The sequence below is a fragment of the Ursus maritimus genome, unplaced genomic scaffold (assembly GCF_017311325.1).
Source record: "Ursus maritimus isolate PB19 unplaced genomic scaffold, ASM1731132v1 scaffold_1, whole genome shotgun sequence".
NCBI classification, from domain to species: Eukaryota; Metazoa; Chordata; class Mammalia; order Carnivora; family Ursidae; genus Ursus; species Ursus maritimus.
In genome coordinates this window covers 53,910,657-53,932,133 of record NW_024423343.1, presented here as the reverse complement: position 1 = coordinate 53,932,133, position 21,477 = coordinate 53,910,657, and the positions used below count along the sequence as shown (strand labels likewise).

General features: G+C 32.9%; 1 protein-coding gene across 2 annotated transcripts in view; it reads left to right on the top strand.

Annotated features, from left to right (window-relative positions):
• The window catches only part of AGPS (alkylglycerone phosphate synthase), a 136,210-nt gene that overhangs the window by 79,006 nt on the left and 35,727 nt on the right, over positions 1-21,477 (top strand). For both annotated transcript variants that reach the window (XM_040643467.1, XM_040643464.1), the window contains exons 11-14: positions 3,474-3,601; positions 13,641-13,692; positions 18,207-18,283; positions 20,369-20,481. In XM_040643467.1, the coding sequence (XP_040499401.1) occupies positions 3,474-3,601; positions 13,641-13,692; positions 18,207-18,283; positions 20,369-20,481 (370 nt within the window). The remainder of the gene's footprint in view (positions 1-3,473; positions 3,602-13,640; positions 13,693-18,206; positions 18,284-20,368; positions 20,482-21,477) is intronic.

Below are 21,477 nucleotides of genomic sequence, written 5' to 3'. Positions count from 1 at the left end.
TGATGCGACCAGTGTTCGTAGGAACGAACAAGTGTGATAGATAATTCTGTACTGTGGATGAGGAGACATCATAGTACTAGTAGTTTACCTGTCAGCCTTTTGCCTCTTCTCTGGCAAAGGTTTAGAAGTTCTTTTAGACTACTTTTATAGTCTAAGATATTTCCTTCTAAAAATTTTCCTGTTTGTAAAATGTATAACTGTTAGTTCCTTACTTAAGAAAATAACTCTGAGGTTTCATTTGTAATTCATTTGGAGAATTAATTAACTTGTAATGGTTATTTTTTAATAGCTTTATTGAAATATAATTCACATACCAAAAAAGTCACCCATTTTAAGTATATCTCTTAGAAGGGATAGTTGCTGAGCTTAGTGTTTGGGATTCTTTTTTTGAGCATAGTTGGGGTCCTCCACACTGTTTCTGTACAAGCAAACTAGCTGGCGTACAGTGTTGCCTTTATCTCCAATAAATTTACCGATGTCCTCCCAGTTGTCTTTTACCACATCCTCCACTATTTTGAGCGTGTTCTTAGGTTTGAACTTCTCCATGCTCTGTTTGTTGCAAACAAAGTAATTTTCTTTGGAAAGAGATTAGTAGCTGCTTTTTGGCTTGTGTTCCCTTTCCCGCTCCCTCCTCAGCCCCTTGAGAACAAATCCCTGAGCCCCTGAGTTTCTGAGCCTCTGAGTCTCTGAGAGTGGCTCTGGGGAGGGGAGGGGGGCAATGGCATGCTTTCTCTGAGGATATCCCTACTTTCGTAGCTCAGTGCTAGGGAAAAGAAGGGGAAAGGAAAACAGATCTTGGTTTGCTTCTCCTGGCAAGATGCCATCTCTTTACAAGCCAGGCTAAGGGCAGTTGGGACCCCAGTATTAATGTCACTCCAAGTAGAGCCTCTGTCCCACCAGCTAAGGCGGGGTACAAGAAGTGAACTAACCTCCTCCCCATTCCCCCAACCTCTTGGTGGTAGTTGTCTGGAATGTAGCCTTAGAAAAAGGTAGCTGAGGGCAGGGTTATGTGGAATAGGACCAGAGGTTTTTCTGCAATTAAAAAAGTCTTCATGTATATATTCCAGAGAAAGGAAAACATACATCCACACAAAAATATGTATGTAAATTTGTATGTATATTCACAGTAGCATTATTCATATGAAGTAGGCAAAAGGTGGAAACCTATGGAACTTTCAGCTCTAGGGAGGGGAGAGGGGCTGGACATTGATTTAGTGGTTTAATCAATCATGCCTATGTAATGAAGCCTCCATAAAAATCACTAAAATGCGGGTTTCAGGGAGCTTCCAGGGTGGTGAACACATGGAGGTGCTGGGAGGGTGATGCATCTGCAGAGGGCATGGAAACTCTGGGCCCCATCCCCCATACTTTGCCCTATGCATCTCTCTCTCTCTCTCTCTTTTTTTTTTTTTAATCTTGGCTCTGCCTGAGTAATATCATGTTTTTATATTAAACTGGTAATCTAGTTTTAAAAAATGTGGAAACCCAAATGTCCATCAACTAATGAATGGATAAACAAAATGAATTATATATACAACGGGATAATAGCCCACAATTAAAAAGGAATGGAATACTAATACATGCTACAACAGGGGTAAACCTTGAAAACATAGAAGCCAGTCACAAAAGACCACGTATTGTCACAAGATTCCATTTATTTTTTATTTTTTTAAAAGATTTTATTTATTTATTTGACAGAGAGAGAGCAGGCGCACAAGCAGGGGGAGCAGTAGAGGAAGAGGGAGAAGCAGGCTCCCCACTGAGCAGGGAGCCTGATGTGGGGTTCCATCCCAGGACACTGGGACCATGACCCAAGCTGAAGTCAGACACTTTCCATTTATATGAAATGTCCAGAATAGGTAAATTTATAGAAATGTTACTAGATTAGTGGTTGTCTAGGGCTGAAGTGTATGTGTGGGGAAACAGGGAATGGCTGTTTCTTTTGGGGGGGAGTGATAAAAATGTTCTAGACTTAGAGGTTTTTTTTTTTTAAGATTTTATTTGTTTGAGAGAGAGGGAGTGGGGGAGGAGGAGGGAGGAGCAGAGGGAGACAGACAAGCAGACTGCACCGAGCACGGAGCTTGATCCCGTGACCCTGAGATCATGACCTGAGCCGAAATCAAGAGTTGGTCGCTTAACCCACTGAGCCACCCAGGTGCCCCCTAAACTTAGATTTTAATGATAGTTGCAAATATCTGTGAATATACTGAAAACATACTGAGTTTTACATTTTAAATGGGTGAATTTTATTGTTTGTGAATTATATCTCAATAAAGATGCTAAAATAAAAGATAAAGCCTTAGTCACTTTTGTGATCTTTTAAAATGTACAAGATATATTTACTTTTTATTTAAATGCTAATCGGGCCAGACTTGCAGTTTTTGTGATTTTACAAATTATAATAGGGTTATATTTGATATCTCAGTAGGCAATCATTTGTATATGTGATGAACATACTGTGATCTAATGTAATTTACTTTTTAATGGACTCTTAGTTTTTAATCTTGTATTCTATATTGACATTTTGGGTGTATTATAAATTTACTGGAAGCTTTGATTTTTGTGATACTTTTTATTTATTTCTAGTGTTACCATTAAGTTCTCCAATGCAGAGATTTACATCTTTCTTTATTCTTTTTTTCATGATTCTCAGAAAATTTACTAATAGTATTAATAATTTCTACCATTTGTACATCAGAAACCACTAATTTGAAAAGTTTAGCTTCATGAATATAGTGATTTTAATCATGTCTCTTTAGATATTTTAGTATAGTTATTTACATCTCATAGAATGTAGTTTATATTTAACTTGCTTTTTTCCTCTTTGATTTGTCCCTCCTCCATGTAATAAAGGAAAGAGCGTTGTTTCATTGGTGGTTCTCTTGTACTGTATATTTATGGTAACTACTCTTTCTCTGAGCTATCAGGTTTTTTTGTGTCTTAACAAGGGCATCTTAGTATTGCCATTGTCTTTGTATGAATTCCTAAGAAAAAAGGCAAGGTAATAATAGTCCCTCTAATTTCTTCTATCATTTTAAATTCTCACAGAAGTTTCTTATTGCCCCAGCAAATTTTTCGCACGGTGAAAGTAGGCACAAATATCAGAATATACTTTTGTCTGAATGTATGAGATATACAAACCTGTTGTTTTTCAAAATTTTTTTTCTTTTAATAGGTTGTAATACTTTTAAAAGTCTTTAAAAGTAACCTTCTTGGAGGAAGGTTACCTTAAAAATGCTTTAAAGTATTTATATATAACATAAGAAAAATGTATTCCAAAACCTTTTTTTTTTAGAAAGTATAAAATTTGTTTGTTTTTCTAAAAACACTTGAGTAGCCATTATTCCCCACATAGAATAAATAGATTTAAATATGAATAGAATAAATTAATAGAATAAATAGATAAAATAGATTTAAATATGATTTAGAAGATTGGCATGTGATATATTGGATTATTCCCCCTTCTTTTTCAGGAACTCTTGGTGTGATAACAGAAGCTACAATAAAAATCAGACCAATCCCTGAATACCAAAAGTATGGCTCAGTAGCTTTCCCTAATTTTGAACAAGGAGTAGCCTGTTTAAGAGAAATTGCAAAACAGGTAAAAAAAAAACAAACAACAAAAACCCACCCATCTATATTTATATTTTAAAAAATTCTACTGCGTAATTGATTTTGATATGTCACATATAATCTTCATATTAGTTGTGTTATATATGTGGTTTTTACCCAGTTCTATATGAAAAGGTAATGTAAAATCATCCCTGTAAGTGCAGTTGCTATTTCTTTATTTTTTGGTTTAAAGAGTGCTGTGTGATTTTAAGCCAAGGTAAGATATGTACTTGGGTTGATGGCTTTGAATGACTCTGCTTTAATGAATGTTATGTTTTCATAAATTATTTTTAGGTAAGACATTTTGTGATTAATTTGAAGTAATATATAATTTTTCTTAAACTAAGACATTTATTGGAATTAAAATAAATGGCTGAATGTCAATGATCCAAAAATACAGAAATTGAGTGTAGGTAATCAAACTCTCTCAATTCTTAGAATGTGCTACTACTAGGCCCTACTTTGTTTTATAATATTACCTAAGCTATATTTTAAATTAAATAACATAATATAGCATAATGTAACATAATATATTTAGCTATACGTTAAGAATTCCCATTTTCTCTTCCTTTCTTAAAAAAAAGATGTAATTATCGAGGATTTTTAAAAGACCAGATAATGCCACGTAATTTTATTTCCATGTTCTATGTATCGTTGTAGAAATTCTTGCATTTCTTTAGGCATTTGGCTCATTGTTTGAACTACAATGGTTTTTAAAAAGTTTTTATTGCAACATTACTCAGCAGGGAGGAAATCAAGGGAACATACTCCAGCCTGTTTCTTCTTGCTTTCTCCAAACTCCTAGAGTTCTTTTGTACTCCCCATCAGCTATATGCAAGTAGAATCTTGAGGGCAAAGGAGCTTTCTGACCTGACCCATATAGGTCAGCTTCCAGGTAGTATGAGCAGGGTGAAGAGAGGATCTGATGAGGCAAAGGAATGATATCCAACAAATACTCCATATTCACTGTGTTCTTTGTAAGGTATTGAAATGGAAAGTGGTCAAGAGTCTTATCTTCCCACCATCCCAAGACAACCACTCTGAATGTTTTAAAGAAATTTAAAATAAGCAGAAATACTTTACATTTACTCACATATTTACCATTTCCATTGTTCTTGAGTTCATACACTGAGTTTTGCTTTCTGAGATTTTCATTTTTTTTCTGTCAGTTTTCCACTTGCAGGAAGTTCAGCTATATGGTCACCTAATCTCACAGTTGACAAAGATAATTTTTATAATTTCCAAGTAGCTTCCAAGTTACTTATCAGTTAGATTGCTTCCTTCATCAAGACTTAGGCTATAGGCCCCTTAATCTTGATTGACTTACCGCTGGGTGGGGGAAGAGTTTAAATAGAGAAGTATAGTCCTGGAATGAACATTCTTGAACTTGTGGCAGGTTACTTTGGTGATGTTAAAGCAAAAGTGAATGTTAATAGTTGAAATTTTTACAAGAAGAGCTCCTAATTCTTAGATTTTGGGGATATTATGTTATGGTTAGCTAGAATATACAGTAAGTATTATGCTCTGTTTGCTAAAATAATGAGATGGTGTAATATTTAAACATTTTAATATGTAGATATAATATACCAACACATCCTATATTGTTAAATATTAATATATTATGTATAATTCATGTAATATTAACTATTTATAATATTTTAAAGCAGGATTATTGAATAAAGGAGTGGAGATAAGTTTTAGGAGTAAATATTTGTTATTCTAACTAATATCTGAGCACTGAGGAGTAAAGTTCAAGTGTGTTTTAATATTGTTGCTAAAACCTTCTACAGTTAGAGGCAAAGGAAAGTAATTTCAAATTTAAGATAACCCAGGTGTTAAAGAATAAAAGAACAAATTTGCAAAGCCTTGTGTTTTTGCCTTTGAGTTAGTTAAAACCTAGGAGAGTGGAAGGCTAGGTTTTTGTGTTCTTTGTTTTTATTTTGTTTTGTTTTGTTTACAAAATAACTAAGTTCACCAATTAAAAATCAAAACAAACCATTTTCCATAATTGAATTATATTTTCCTATTAATTTCAATCTTTCTTAATGATTTTTAAAGTGTTTTCACTTTGTATTATAACTTATTCTTTGTGTTATGTTCTTTTATCTGCTTTCTGTCAAGCTTGATTATCTCCCTCCCAAAAAAGCTTTATAATAAAAGATATAGTTCATATTATCTCTCTTGTTCAGGTTTTGAATGACATCTTTTTAATTGGCCATGGTTGTCTCCATTTTTTATGGCAAAATAAGCATTTTTTTTTAAAATCATAGAATTTATAAAACTATCTGGTTTGTATGTATTTTAAACAAAAGATCTCATTGAGATCACATTCAGTCTATGTTGGCCAAATCTGCCCCTCCACAAGATCTCCATTCTGGAACACAGATTTAGTAGACTTGTCAAAAAATGTTGTTAATGTGGTCTTCGAAGTAGAGGTAGACGTATTTTGTGTTTCCCTGCTTTTCCATATTGCAGATAAGTAAATATATCTTAGGTTTCATTAACGAGAAATGATAAGTATATCAGAATCCTAAATTTATAATTTTACTAAAATGGAAATGTTGGATTTAAACATAGTTGCCATAATCTGATGTGGTTTTTGGTGCAATTTAATATGCCCCTGGTAGAAAGTAACAGAGAAGAACTACTTATGCTAATGAAAAGCAGAGGTTGAAATTTTCCTTCATCCTTGCAGAAGTCAGTAAAAATTGCCCTTTTACTCATTTTAAAAAATTCTTTGTATATTCACCAGTGACCGTAATCTAAATTGACTACACAAAACTGTATTGGGTGTATGGTTTGGAATAAACAAAGGTGATGGTTGATAAAGTGCCACCCTGTGGTTAAAGACATCAAAAGAAAGCTCCTTTCTAATCTATAGTTTTAATAATTTGGTTCTGTGTACTTAGTAATAGACACTTCTTAAAGATATACATACCATGCAACTAGAGAGCTTGCCTTGCTTGAAACTGATTACAAAGCCTAGATAGATAATATTTTATTCTCAGATATTGCTTGTATGAGTGAAACAATTAGAATAGTTACTGCAATTTGGAGATATTCCACTGTTTGGGGAACATACATATTTTACTTCTGCACAGATACATAAGAATTAATACATAATTTACCTTCCCTGGAAATGGGTAAATCCTTGTGTTATGGTTTAAGGACATTTACAGATCAGTTTACAGAATGTACAAATCTCATAGGTCAAGAATGGAAGTGTGTGTGCTGCCCTGCTTTGTAACAGTATTCTGAGGCAGAAAAATTGAGAAAATTATCGGATTTTGGCACTAGTTGTTCAATTTGCAATTTGGAATCTCAGCTGATAGCAGGAGAATTAAGATCCATTAAAATAGATGGTACATGGTTTATGATTGTGCCAAATTCTTGATTGAATAATGAGTTGGCTGCTTGTAATTTCTCACTGTCATTTCATGGCACTTCCATTTTTGCGGTATTTTCAGACTCAAGTTGCTTTTGAAATGGGAAACTGTATTTTGGATATGTATCTTTTGGAAAGGCGTATACATGCTTGTTTACAAATAGAGTGGGCTCTTTGTGTATTTTCATCACTTTTCCTACTAAAGGAAATAAATTAAACAACTTTATACTGACAGCAGAAGGATTCTACTAAGGTCTATCATCTAATCTTTGTCCATGTGAGGATTGTCCTCTTTCAATACTTCACTGCCTGGTGAGGAACTAGAAAGGAAGATTTAGTGGAAGATTAATGTGAATCTCTTATAAATGGCAGTCCAATATAATCTCCAGCTTAACTCAGTAGATGGGTAAGTAAGTGATTTTTAAGACTTTCTGAGAAAATAGATTTCCGAACTGTAGCCTCTCAGGAGAGGAGAAAGTGTTTTTTAATCAGAATATCAGGTTCAGGTGTATTTTATTATTCTTTTATTGTTTGCTTAAAAATGACAGTGATATCTTTATAAAGTTTTAAGGGAAAAGTGTTGAAATAAGCTCAAAAGCAATTTTTGAAGTCTGGGGTTTCCGCTTCCCAGTGAAAACTCACGAGATCTGCCCTGTAGTATTGAGGGAGGACCATCTGTTCCATTCACAGGGAACACAGTGTGTGTGGCACAGGTCAGTATTCGTTCCTCTGAAAACTGTCTTTCTCAGTATTAGAACTAGGTTTTTAGAATTATAAATTAAAAGGCAGCTTCTTCTTTACCTTTTGACAAGGGGTGGCCCATTCTACCTACCATCACTTTTATTTTAAGCAATTTTAAACTGGTAACGGTGTTGTTTTCTAGAGAGTTTAGGCCATATTTTGGAAAGATGTACATAGTTCATGTTTGACACCTCAGACTGTTATGTCTCAATTTTGTATTCTGTTTTAAACTTGATTTGTCCTGGAGGGGTTGAAATAAATTAAAAGGAGCTGGGTTTAGCACTTACGTTATAAAGTAATTAAAACTTCTTTATATTCAGTAGTAATTCTTGAAAATAATTTGTTACATGTAGAAAATGGCATTGTTATTTTAAATGAGTGTGTGTGTGTGTGTGTGTGTGTGTGCGTGCATGTGCGTGCATGCGCGCACGCGTGAGTACGTGTTCTTCCCTCCCTCTGAAGTGGAGAAAATAACCTCGCCAAATGTTTAATTAATTGGATTCTGTATTCTGTGATCCAGCAAAATATATTAAACTTGAGGACAGTTACAAGACGTACTTTGAACCAGGAGCTAGTCCGAACAAGTCATTACACCTTTACAAAAATGAAAAATGAAAGTGATGAACCACAGACACTGTTTGGCATTAACGGTTGGATCTTCCCTTAATATAAATGGAGGGAAATATTGTTTCATTCTTTAAAACCAAGAGGTAATTCTCTTGTTAAAGAACATTTAATGTTTACAATGTGGACTCCTAGCTGTCACTTCTAGTAGGGCTAATCAGTTATACCAGTAGCCTTAAATACTGTCTGGTTTCATCTGTGGTATCAGCTCTGAGGAAGAACCTGTCTACATTTTAAGTTTTTTTCTGTCTAGAAATTTGCAGTTAACAGAATTCTCTTCACATACCCTTTTTTGAACTTATTTATTAATTTTTTTTGTGTGTGTATCTGTATTTGAGATAGTGTGCTCTTAACTTTATATCCAACAAAGTACATTGGATATTGTGTAAGTTAAATAGACATAGTTCCTGTCTTCTAGTAATCACTACAGATGGTGTATACCATGATAAATTTTAGGTGCTTAAATTTTTGTATGGTTAGGTACAAGGGGTTTGGTATTGGAGCTTTGGCTTCCGATATAATATGAGATAACTAGACTATCTCCAAAATAGACTCAAGGTTCAGGAATTTGGGCCATTCTAGAGTCTATAGAGAATGTTTGTTTGATTTACTACTTGAATAAATAAGCCTTTTCAATACAAAGATGATTCATAATGCTTATATTTTATATTTTATCTTTATGAAATTGGAATAGTAGAAATCCTGCTGACATTTGAAATGCTTTAGTATTGATTTGCTAGTAACTAGTAAACTAAGAGATACCTTCACAAATAATGTGTCACATCTGCAGTGCAAGTTCTGGTTTTCTCTGTGTTAAGAAAGAGATATGACTTAGTTCCATAAAAACAAATTTTGCAGAAATATTTTGATGTGTTTCTTATAGGGATTATTTTTTGGGGAAAATGTTTGAATTGAGAAATCTGTTACTTTTAAAGTTAGTATAGAGAATTCTACTCAGTAAATAAAACTAATCAGTGATGGCTTTTTATTTTTCAGGTTATATATTCAAGTAAATTCCTGGTTGTAGCATCATTAAAGGGAAGAGATTGTCAGCAATTTGACTTAGTCAGTCTTACACTTGTGCTCTGAGGTCAATGTGGTTATTTATTTCTTCTCAGATAAAACAAAGATAATTGATATTTCCTTATTAGTTGATAATGAATGAGTCTCTCATCTCTTTTCAGATTATTTACTAAGTATAAAGTATACTTGGGTACAAGTCAGATGACCTGAGGGATTCTAGTAAAAATACATTTATCATAGTAGGAAATATATCAGTTATTTCATTAACTCCAGTTTGGGTAAGCAAATTTTGTTTGAGTGTTCCTTAAATTCCCTGAATGCGTATTATTATTAACCCACCAATAAAATTACTTGTTAAAACTATTCCCTCTCGGGTTAGTTCTGATCACATACCACCAGGGGTCACTTTAACTCAAGGACCCTTTTCCCCCTTTCCTCATCTTTGGAATACTCTTAGCATAATTGAATAGCATTGGAATGAATTTAGAGCTCAAATTCTCAGGATTTGTGATGTCTCTAACTTTTAAAGGAAATATTTTTAGGTTTTAAAATGAGGTTTTATAGCAGTTGGAACATAACCTGATCTTAACCATAGGTAGAGTTACCCAGATTCTCAGTGTTGTTTTTTAAGAGTAACATTATTTTGGTCTTTTGATTATAGGAACTTAAACTTAATTAGTTATAGTGGCAAGTTTTCATGTAAAACTCTAAGAGACTTTTCTTGCTTTATATTTTTAGAATGATGCACAGTCATTTACAGACTATCAGTTGCCAAAGGATCATAAAGCAATCTAGATGCTGTTTTTTAATTTGAGAATTTACTTTATGAGAGAGAGAATGGGAATTTACTTATGATGATAACTAAAAAACTCATTTACTGACTTTTTAAAAATATGACACTATGAAGACAGACTAAATAAAGGTGTTGTTTTGATTTTGATAATTTCTGAAAGGTAAGTATTGAAAACTAATATTTATAATCTAGATACAATAAACTTTCTTTAGCTTTTCATTCTTTTGTGATAAGTGTTAGTCTGTAACCATTTACCCTGACTCAGTATAAATAGGAGTAGTACATGACTGACTAGTTTATGTGACTCAGCTGTCAAGTTAAAATCACGGTCAGTATTACTGAATATCAGTTGTTGTATGTACCAAGTGCCCTGAAGCTTACTTATTTTTTCAATTTTTTAATTTGAGAGTTTTAAGCATGTAGAAACTTTAAAAGAACAGGGTAATGGTCACCTATATATCTGTCTTATATATTCAACAATTTACTTTTTGCTATGTTTGTTTTATGTTTATGTTTTCTGGGCCATTTGAAATTGAGTTGCAGACAGCATGGCACTTGACCTCTAAATATTTATACATGCATCTAAAAATAAAGGTGTTTTTCTTCATAGTCACAATACTATTATCATGTCTAAGAAAATCAGCAGTAATTTTTTTAATGACATCCTATATGCATTCTACAATCAGATTATTTCAGTTATACACAAGATGTATTTTGTAGTCTTTTCAAACCAAGATTTTATCAAGGCCTTCATATTTATTGTATTTTAGTTGTTTCAGAGATTGAATTTCACTACAAATTTACTGTACTAAATATAATGTACTCTCCCCCCCCCCCATTTTCTGATATATATGTACCTATGCTGGTTGTTTTCATTAATAACACTTGCTAAAGGCATAGGAATAGTAGAATCTATGTGACAGTAGGAGATGGAAGTTACAAGTTGTTGTTAGGAATTTAAAAGTTCTTTGGGGGTGGGGGTGCGTCTGGCTGGCTCAGTCAGTAGAGCATTTGACTCTTGATCTCGGGGTTGTGAGTTTGAGCCCCATGTTGGGTGTTGACATTACTTAAAAATAAAATCTTTAAAAAAAAAGTTTGTTTTTCTAATAACGACAGAAGGACTCTGAATTCTTACTTATATGTTACTGGTGTGCTTAAGCCAAAACATATAAATATGTATGTTATATGATATTCTGTTTATTTTATGAAGAAAAGAAACTTGGTCTCATCAGGCTTCATATATCTTAGTAGAAGTTGACACGCCTGGGGCACCTGGGTGGCTCAGTCAGTTAAGTGTTCGACTCTTGATCTCAGCTGAGGTCTTGATCTCAGGGTCGTAAGTTCAAGCCCTACATTGGCTCCATGCTGGGCGTGGAGCCTACTTAAAAAAATGAATAAGAATAAAAATAAATTTAAAAAAAGTTGATGTGCCTGTTTTAATAGGAAGATTGATTTTTTTCTTTAGTATTTTGGAAACTGGTTTGGTTTTTAGAAGCATAACCCAATTACAAAGATACCTTTATACCAAGATTTGAAATTACTCAGGTTGTATATTTTTTATTTTATTTTATAACTGTATAGTGAATGGATAGTTTTCATATAATTTTTGTTTCAAATATGACTTTAAAGCTGTGTGTGTGGTGTATGTTTGTGTGTTAAGTGATTTTTTGGGAAGCTTTGTGGTGTATTTGAAATATTGCTTATCCAGCAGTCAGGATATCTTGGTCCTAGTTCTGTCTTTTAGTTTTGTCTATTTAACAGTCATATGACCTCAGACAAGTCTTTTAACCTCTCTGGTTCTTATGTACTCATCTGAAAAATGGGGATAATACCAGTTTTGCTACCCTGATAGGGTTGTTACTTGCATTAAATAAGACATGTAAAAATAAGTTAGATATCACAGGATTCTATAAAAGTAAGGCAATAAGTTATCGTTATGCTCTGTATATAAAATTACCTAATACTGTTTCTATAGATTTGGCAGTGACTTTTTAAAATGTAGATTGAATTATCTCACCTTTAGTATCAAAGGTGAGTAAATAAACTGTATAGTGTTCAAAATAAGAATATTGTCATTTTGTTGGGTGAAATAAAATGTATATTATGAGTGATTTTATAAAATTAAGTATTTGTTTAATTAAAAGTGAATAATAGCAAAAATGTTATAATGCACAGTTATGTATTAGGTTTTGTTCTTTTGAACGATCTGCACAAATCTTAATGTCGTGTTGATACAAATTTTATTGATAAATGTTACTCAGAAGATAAATGTTTAAAAAGTTTATGACAGTGAAAATTTTGTCATCTGAAAGCAACCTCTTGGGAGAAGTTTAACCATGTTAAAAATTAACATAGAAAATAGAATTGTATTTAGAGTCCAGCTTGCTTTAATATTACGGAAAAATTGTAGCTAGCTTAAACCTTTCTAGCGTTTGTATTGTATATTTCGGCATCACAAAATTTATATGGCTATTGGTTCTCCTCATTTTTCTTTCCTTGCAGCTTTTAGTGTGGCACCCAGATTAAATTTAACACTGGCACAGTTTTAGATACATAATGTTATCCTTCAGAGTTTTGTTGCTAATTTCGTACAAGTAACCTTGAAAGATTTTAGAATTCTGGACATTGTCTGATAGTGTCCAGAATTTTCTATTTAGAATGGATTATGAGAAGGGATAAAAAGAACAGTTGCTAGAATTACGTGTGAAGACATCACAGATAATTTTTTTAAAAAGTGCTTTTACTCACAAAAATTCCACCATCATCTTCTTCATTTTAAAAGTGTATATCCACCATCATTTTCTTTGTTTTAAAAGATGATATTAGAGGGGCGCCTGGGTGGCTCAGTTGTTAAGCGTCTGCCTTCGGCTCAGGGCGTGATCCCAGCATTCTGGGATCGAGCCCCACATCAGGCTTCTCCGCTGGGAGCCTGCTTCTTCCTCTCCCACTCCCCCTGCTTTGTTCCCTCTCTTGCTGGCTGTCTCTCTCTCTGCCAAATAAATAAATAAAATCTTTAAAAAAAAAAATAAAAAAAATAAAAGATGATATTAGAGCCTGAGGATGCATTATAATTCACAAATGGTATAGTGTTCTAGGCATTGATTTTAGTCTTTGAAATTTCTACTTTGTTTTAAAATAATCCACTTCAAGGCCCAGTATTTCTTTTACGCATTTCCATAGATCTTTGCTAGGCATTAAAGAGATCTAGTTGCAGGCAAATTAAAGATCTGGCAACATATGTGTGTGTGTATTATGTATGTGGATTTCTCCTCCAAATATTTTATACAAGTCACTGATGTTTTGTCATCTTAAAATTATATAAAATGTTAAGATTTTTTTTTACTGTATATATTCCTAGGAACTTAACTGATCTCAGATATAGAAAGATGACATTTCTATTCTACCTGTCTAGCTTCTTTACAGTATTAAATTTGTATCACATTTTTTTTCTTTTTAAAATAGAGATGTGCTCCTGCATCTATCCGCCTCATGGACAACCAACAGTTTCAGTTTGGTAAGTAAGGAGTGGTCATTTTAAAAACTGCTCATGAAGCCACAAAATTTGTGAAACAGCTGTTACCTGCCAGGAAGAGTTCTGAATGAAGAGTTAGGAAGATGAGTGTTATAGTTCCTGTCCTGCAGGAAACTCGCAGTCTAATGAGGACAACAATTACACAAAGGAATGAGTGCAGGATTGTTGCAGGTGTTGTGAAAGAAGAGTGTACTGAGTACCCTGGTGTGCAAATGTTGACATGGGGAGTCAGGAAAGGCTTCTTAAAGGAGGGTCATGCTTAAGCTAAGTTTTAAAAGGGGAATAGAAGTTTGCCTTTTCCCTTCTACCAAATTTGTTCGCTTATCAGCAAAAAAATAGGGAATTGTAAAACCTCAGTGGCATGTTTGTACTTCAAATAGTTCAATGTGGCTCAAAGAGAAGGTGGGTGAGAGTTGTTATAAGAGATAACTGGATGGGTGGACCAGGGCTTTACAGGATCAATTTGGATTTTATCTTGTCAGCAGGGATTTCTTGTAGAGGGAATAAAATAAATTAGCTTACATCTGAGAAAGCTCCATTCTGCTAGCATTATGCAGGATGGAGTAGAATGGTGCAAGTGTGGAAGAGGAGTTGAAATGATTCAGGAGGCAGATTTCGGGGGTCCTGATCAAGGCAGGAGCAATGGATGAGAATAAGGCAGAAATTTCCCAAAGTTCAGTTTACCAACCAGTTGTAGAAGGTTCAGTAATGGGAAGAGTTGAGGGCAGCTCCCAGATTTCTGATTTGACTGATTGCATGGAGTGAATAACAGTCTAGAAGAAGAGATGATGATTTGGGGGAAGAGACCTTACAGTGGGTTGCATTTAAGGTACCATTGGAATATTCAGGTGGAGAATTCACTAGGAGATAACCATGTTTCTTTTTGTCCCTATTTTGCTTTAAAGTATTCAACTTTCTGACAAAGTTTATCATCTTTTTAATTCAGTTTTATTGCTTGTATATTGTTTCCATATGCTGTCAAATTTATAGATTTCAGGTCTTCAGAACAGCCCCTGAAATTATAAGAACGATTGCTCAGTAGTAAATACTAATGTCTAAGATAGGCAGGCTTTTGTTTGTTCTACTTAAAAGAAGTTTAGATTTTAATTTAGGGAAGAGTGATTATTATAATTATATAGAAACTTAGTCATGTTCATAATATATCAAGAGTTAGTTTTAAAATTAGATTCTTCTAAGTCATAGCTTTTATTCCTTTAAGTAAATTATTTTCAAAATCTATACTACTGATAAAAGTTTAAGGTAAGTGGGGCGCCTGGGTGGCACGGCGGTTAAGCGTCTGCCTTCGGCTCAGGGCGTGATCCCGGCGTTATGGGATCGAGCCCCGCATTGGGCTCCCACGCTGGGAGCCTGCTTCTTCCTCTCCCACTCCCCCTGCTTGTGTTCCCTCTCTCGCTGGCTATCTCTATCTCTGTCAAATAAATAAATAAATAAATAAATAAATAATCTTTACCAAAAAAAAATATTAAAAAAAAAAGTTTAAGGTAAGTGTGTCCTATAAGTAACAAAATAGTTAAATCAAATGAAAATGAAGCCTTCTGTGTGTTTTGGCCTGCATTTAGAGTTCTAGGTCTTTAGAGAGCCATGTATCTGATTAATAATATGTTATCCATTTATATGCTGTTATTATAGTGAATTATGTTAGACATAGACATGTTTGTAAAATTAACTATGATTTGACTAGATTTTATTTATAATTGGGATTTTAACAATTTAAAATGAAGGTTTAAAGAAGAGGTCCTTCTGGCCATCTGTCGTCCCTGTTCCACATTCTCATTGCTATATCTAGGAACATGCTCTAAGGCAGGTTCTACCGTCTCTAGTCTGGACTGTGTCTCTTCTTTCCACCCTTTACATGGTCATCAAAGTGATTCTTTGAAAAGACAGATCTGATTCTGCTTCTTGGCTATCTATGACCTTTTTGATTTCTCACTACCTGTTGAAGCCTTTCCATCTATATATCCTGCCATGGCTCCATGATCAAGCAACGAAAGAATAATGCTTAGCACAGCAAGGGATGTCTAGGTCTTTTTACTAGCCATATGGCTGATTGGCAGTGTTTGCACCGTATTGGTTGTTAACAAAGCACAAGCCTTATTATTAGATGTTAATATTTTTAATTTCATTCCTACCTCTAATGCAATCCTTTAATTCAGTATATTGAAATGATATGTTTTAAGTATATTGAAATTATATATATCATTGAGTACATTGAAATGATCTATAGATTTCCTCTGAAAAACTAAAGTTTGTTAAATTTAGGGGATGTTTCTTATTCATTTTTATATCTCCTGCACCTGTCATATGATAGGCACTGATGTTGATTGACTTAATCACCTACTTAGCAGAAGAGAGTGAACAAATCTTGAATAGCACTTAGTAGTATAGTGCCAAGCACAATATCAGTAGCACAGTTTATCATATACTCCTCACAACTGTTCCTGAAAGTGATATTCCCAGTTTACAAATGACTCCAAAGCTAGACGTTTCAGCCAAAGCCCACAGATTGTATGTGGTAGAGCTGGGGTTGAATCCAAATCTGACTCCAAGGCCGAAGACCTTTTCCACTGTTTGAGGTCACTTCTTTGAAATGTAGGTATTTATTATAAATAATTAAAAGTGTTTAAATTAATACTGTAACAACACCAAATATACTAATCAGACTGTTCAACTAGTAAATTTGAAAACTTAGTTCCTTTATTTACTGTAAAAAATAAAGCACAGCAGCCAGAATATATTTAGAATGTAATTAATTTGAAAGGCAACATTAATTTAAGAATAAATAAAAGATAATATCCTCTTAGGTGACTACTGATGCTTGACACACTTAAAGTTAGTATCGCTTTTATGATAATTATTCTTCAGAGCTATCATGTCAACTCAGTATTTGGGATATATGTGACTAAATCCCACCAGTGTTAACGGAAATTGTGCAAATAAATTTCCATGTGTTAAGATGAACATAGACCCTTAAGGATTATTTCACATCAGTATAGTGACATTTGGAGTCCTCATACATTATGTAAAGATGTGTGGATCAGAAGGCTTGTATGAGGAACAGATCATTTCAGTTTCTTGCAAGTATATGACTGATACACTCACACATTTATGTTTATTTATTTCCAATTATTAAATAGTAGGATAAATTCCATTTGAGACAAGAAGTGAATATTTTGATGGTATGTTATTTCTAACTTTATACTTTCTAGAAATGGTATTTTTTTAAGGCACTGTTATGCTGGAGAAGCATTTTTGACAGGGTACAGTAAAAGAAAAAAAAAATCCCAAACATGTGATTCAGGAACTCGAAAAGATTACTAGGTTGATCTCTATCTAATCTGCCCTTCATTTTTGTTTTTTGTTTTGTTCAGTTACAGCATGGATATCTAACTCTTAACCTCTGGTTAAGACATGTTACTTGGTCTTTCATGTCACAGTTTCCTATTGTAATCAGTAAAAATGTAGTTAAGTATTATGGATTCAGATTCTAACTTAAGAAAAAAAAAAAGATTAATGGAAATAAAGAAGACTACAAGTCATAGTTTTTTCTCCCTAGAAATCTCCCCCCTCCCCACCAAAGAAACTGGTTTGCTGTTTGCACCCATTTTAAAGAAGGGATCCATGCCTTAAAAACAAACAAAAACAACATACTAAAATCTTAAAGCTGTTTTTAAAATATAAAATTTTTATTTGGAGATAATTTCAGATTTACTGGAGACTTCAAAATTCTTTATAAAAATTCTATATAAGTAGTATGCCCCATTTTTTTGAATTGGGCTTATAGCACTAAGGCCAGATGTATGACTCTTAATCTAACAGTCACGGGAGTTAAGAAGTTGTTACTCTGAAAACAATGAGAGAACAGTAAAAAGACTTTCACTCAATTAAGCTCAATCCGCAGGCAAGGATGTTAATTTAACAGCTCTAAGACACCGTTTATATTATTTTGGCAATTTTAACTCGGTGGGTGTGATTAAGGAAGCAATTACTAGTTTTATGCCAAGAATTCTGGAAGAATTAAGAATTAATTAAGAAACAACCTTAAACTTGGCATTGACTGCATATTTGGTTATAGTTCTGAAGGTTTCTGCATAATTAAAAAGAATAAAAGTAAACTAAGCCACCATTGGGTGTTCTTAATGAAATAAAAATTAATGAAGTGATTTTACTATGTATAAACTATACTATTGAAAGATAACCTAAAGTATATGTAGTATTAATTACATATAGTAATTTGAGTTAAAAAAAGAAACAAGAGGTTTTGTAAACAGAAAGTTGTGGCTTTTGAAAGAAGATAAAGTTAAAAGATGTAGCTCTTAATATAAATATGCTATATATAAAACATAAGAAGATTTTAAAAATTGGAGACATGAAACGTTCACTTTTTTAGGATACTAAATTAAACTAGCATCTTAATCTTTTGAAAAACAGAATTTGCTATTAATTTAAATTTAAATTGTGAACTTTTTTCTTCTTAGGTCATGCTCTTAAACCTCAGGTTTCCTCTATTTTCACATCATTTTTGGATGGCTTAAAGAAGTTTTATATTACAAAGGTAAGAATTTTTATCAAATGCTAAAATTTTAAATGCTTATGATACTAATTTTGTTTTCTGCCTTCTCCCCCTTCACATGTACCTTTTATCAAGGATGTTTTTCATGGTGCTGTGTACATTTCTTAATTATTATTTTTCATGTTGGAGTATTTTATCAAGTGAATCAGTTATGCATTTAATTTCAAAAATTTTATTTCCAGATTTGAAGTTCCTAAAAATAACACTGCATTAACAAGTTTCATGCATGTAAGATTTTTTATAGTTTGATTTTTTTTTTTGTAGTAGATATTTATATCTAGTGAAATAAGAGTATGGATTTTTTAAAAATCTTTGCTGAATTCCTTTTCTAAAGGGTTATGCCAGTTTGCACTATGTCTGGGACACAGGGGTGCTGTTCCTTTGTTCCATTCTTGCTATGGCATGTGGGAGTTGTATTCTGTTATGTTTTAAATGTACTGAATCTAGGGGAGAAAGTAGTACTTTATTTTAATGTTTCTCATTGATATTCCAGTGGGACCCATCATTTCCCTGTATTTCCTAGATACAGTTTTTGTGTGCATTAGTTGAGTATGGTTATTTTGCCAGGGGGGGGCACCTTCGTGGTTTTTTTTTTTTTGGTACTTTGAGTGTACCCTTTGAGTAATGGGATAATTAGATGCTTTTGTCATAAATGTTGTGAATAATTTTTTGAGTCCGGTGACTCCCTGTTTGTTTGTTTTGGTGACTCCCTCTTTAATAAGAGTTTCTCTTTCTGGTGCAAAAGTTTCAAAATTTTGTATCTTTTCCTGTGATTATTTACTCACTTCCAAGCTGGGATCATTTCTTCTCTCTCTTCCTTTTTTTGTTAAATGGGAATTTAAAAAATTTTATCTTTATCACTATTTAAAGTTATTTCAATTTTATGATGTGTGATAAAGCTCTAAATTAATCTTCACCTTCTGCTGCCCCAATTGCTAACAGGTTGTGGCAGCACCATTAACTAACTAATCCCTGCTCCTCTTATATTGATTGACATGTCATGTCTGAGACATCTTCTTATATACTGACTCAAAACGTAGACTCCATTTTAATGTATCAAATACTGTATGATCTCTTTTATATGTGCAATCTCAAAAAATATTTTAAAAAACAGAAAAAACTAAGCTTATAGATACAGAGAATAGACTAGTAACTGCCAGAGACGGGTGAGGGGTGGGAGAAGAAGGTGAACTTTTTTTGTTTTTAGGGGTTGAGGGGTAGAAGGAGAAGTTGAACTGTTTTTGGTTTTTTTAGTTTAAATAAATTGAATTTGAAAAAGGTATCACATTTTTTTAATGAGGTTTTGTTCTTGAAAAATTAAATGGATTTAATTGCTATAGGTCTAGTTCTTGTTTTTTAGAATTTTCCTTGTGATCCATCATAACCTACCTGTTTATCAACCTAGAAAAATTTTAGAAACTTTTCACCATCTTAGGGAGTCCATTAAGGTTTCTATCAGAACTGGAATGAAACTGTATATTATATTGAGCAAGAATTGACAGGTTAATATACTTAGTTGAGGCATTCTAGAACATGTCTTTATAATCTATTTTTAGACATGTTTTCCTAATGAGGTTACATATTTCCTTTTATGGTTATTCTTAGATATTTTAATTGACATTTAACATTTTCCTTTGAGAATGTTATTTAGTAAGAAGTTATTGTTGGTATGTAAGGATGCTATTTTTACTTTTTTCTCATCCTACATCTTGCTGATTCATTATATTCTATCATTTGGTATTTTTATTTGCTTCTTTATTGCAGTTATAATTCCTACAAGTTCTTTGTGGTATTACTTACCAATATGTCATTACAATTGACACTATGGCATACTTTGAAATGAAGTCTTTTTCTTAATATTGTATTTTTCTTAGTATTGTTATTTGTAACAACCTGAATAGGTGCATTAAACATTCTTTATGATTCATATGCAAAATTCCAAAACTCAGTTTTAAAGAGTTGGTATGTTTGAGCCCAGAACAGAAGAAAAAATGAGCAAAATGTATTTTGATTTACTGTTTTGTAGGATAAGACTTATCTGTAATAAATTTTTTTTTTTTTTTGTAGTTTAAAGGATTTGATCCAAATCAGCTAGCTGTCGCTACATTACTCTTTGAGGGGGACCGTGAGAAAGTTCTTCAACATGAAAAACAAGTGTATGACATTGCTGCAAAATTTGGGTATGGCTTTTAGTTCATAATGCCAAGAGAATGTTAATCTAAAATTCTGGTATCTGCAAGCAGTTGTTAATGTACCCTTTAAAGTATTAAATTTGTAGCAATATATGATAGTCAATATGTTGTGTTGCTTCACTTTCAGAATTTGTGATCATATATATGATATATTAAATATTTTATTATATTTTTCCACTAATGCTAATTTTATAATATTTGCTTTTGTTATACTAGAGTAACATGAAAAATTCATAATCCTCTTATTATTTAGTGGTAATTGTATATGTATAAAACAAGTTACTAGTATGTTTTTAAAAGGAAATTTTTTAAACAAAAGAATTTGATAAATTATCTGTACTCCACCCCTTGTCACTTACTGTTTTGTGCTGGTATAAAGAAACTGAAAACATTTCACATCTATAACCAACTGAATAATGATTGGGTGGTTTCTTTCTGTCTGCTTGATGGATTATGAGATTGATCGATGAGAACTATAGTGAAAATGCCATTTATCAGGACTACATTTTTTCCTTTCCTTTCTAAGTACATAAACTAAGTTTCCTGGATACCAGTTTCCTTTTTTTTTTTAATTTCAGAGCTTAAAATATACATTATGCTTAATCTGAGTTCTTTGTAAATATTTAATTTCCCCTTTTTGCTATTTATGAGAACAAATGGGCGCTTAATTTGTAGCCTTGTGTTTTAGAGTGCCCCCACCTTTATGTATTTTTCTCACATAGGATATTCAGCCCTTTATTTTTAGGATTTTTTTGAACGTAGTGTTAAAATGCAGAATTCTTAGAAAAAGATCTAGTTTTGGGCTTAATTTTTAGTTTACTTTTGTACTGTTTTTGAGTATTGCAAATTAGCCTCTTGGTTTTGTTCTTACCTTATTCTGAAATTGGCAAGTGGGATTTAATTTCTTTAGTAAAAGGTAAAATTCATTACTCTTTCACTTTTCCTCTTTCACAGTACATTTTTTGGGAATTACTGATTTTTTAA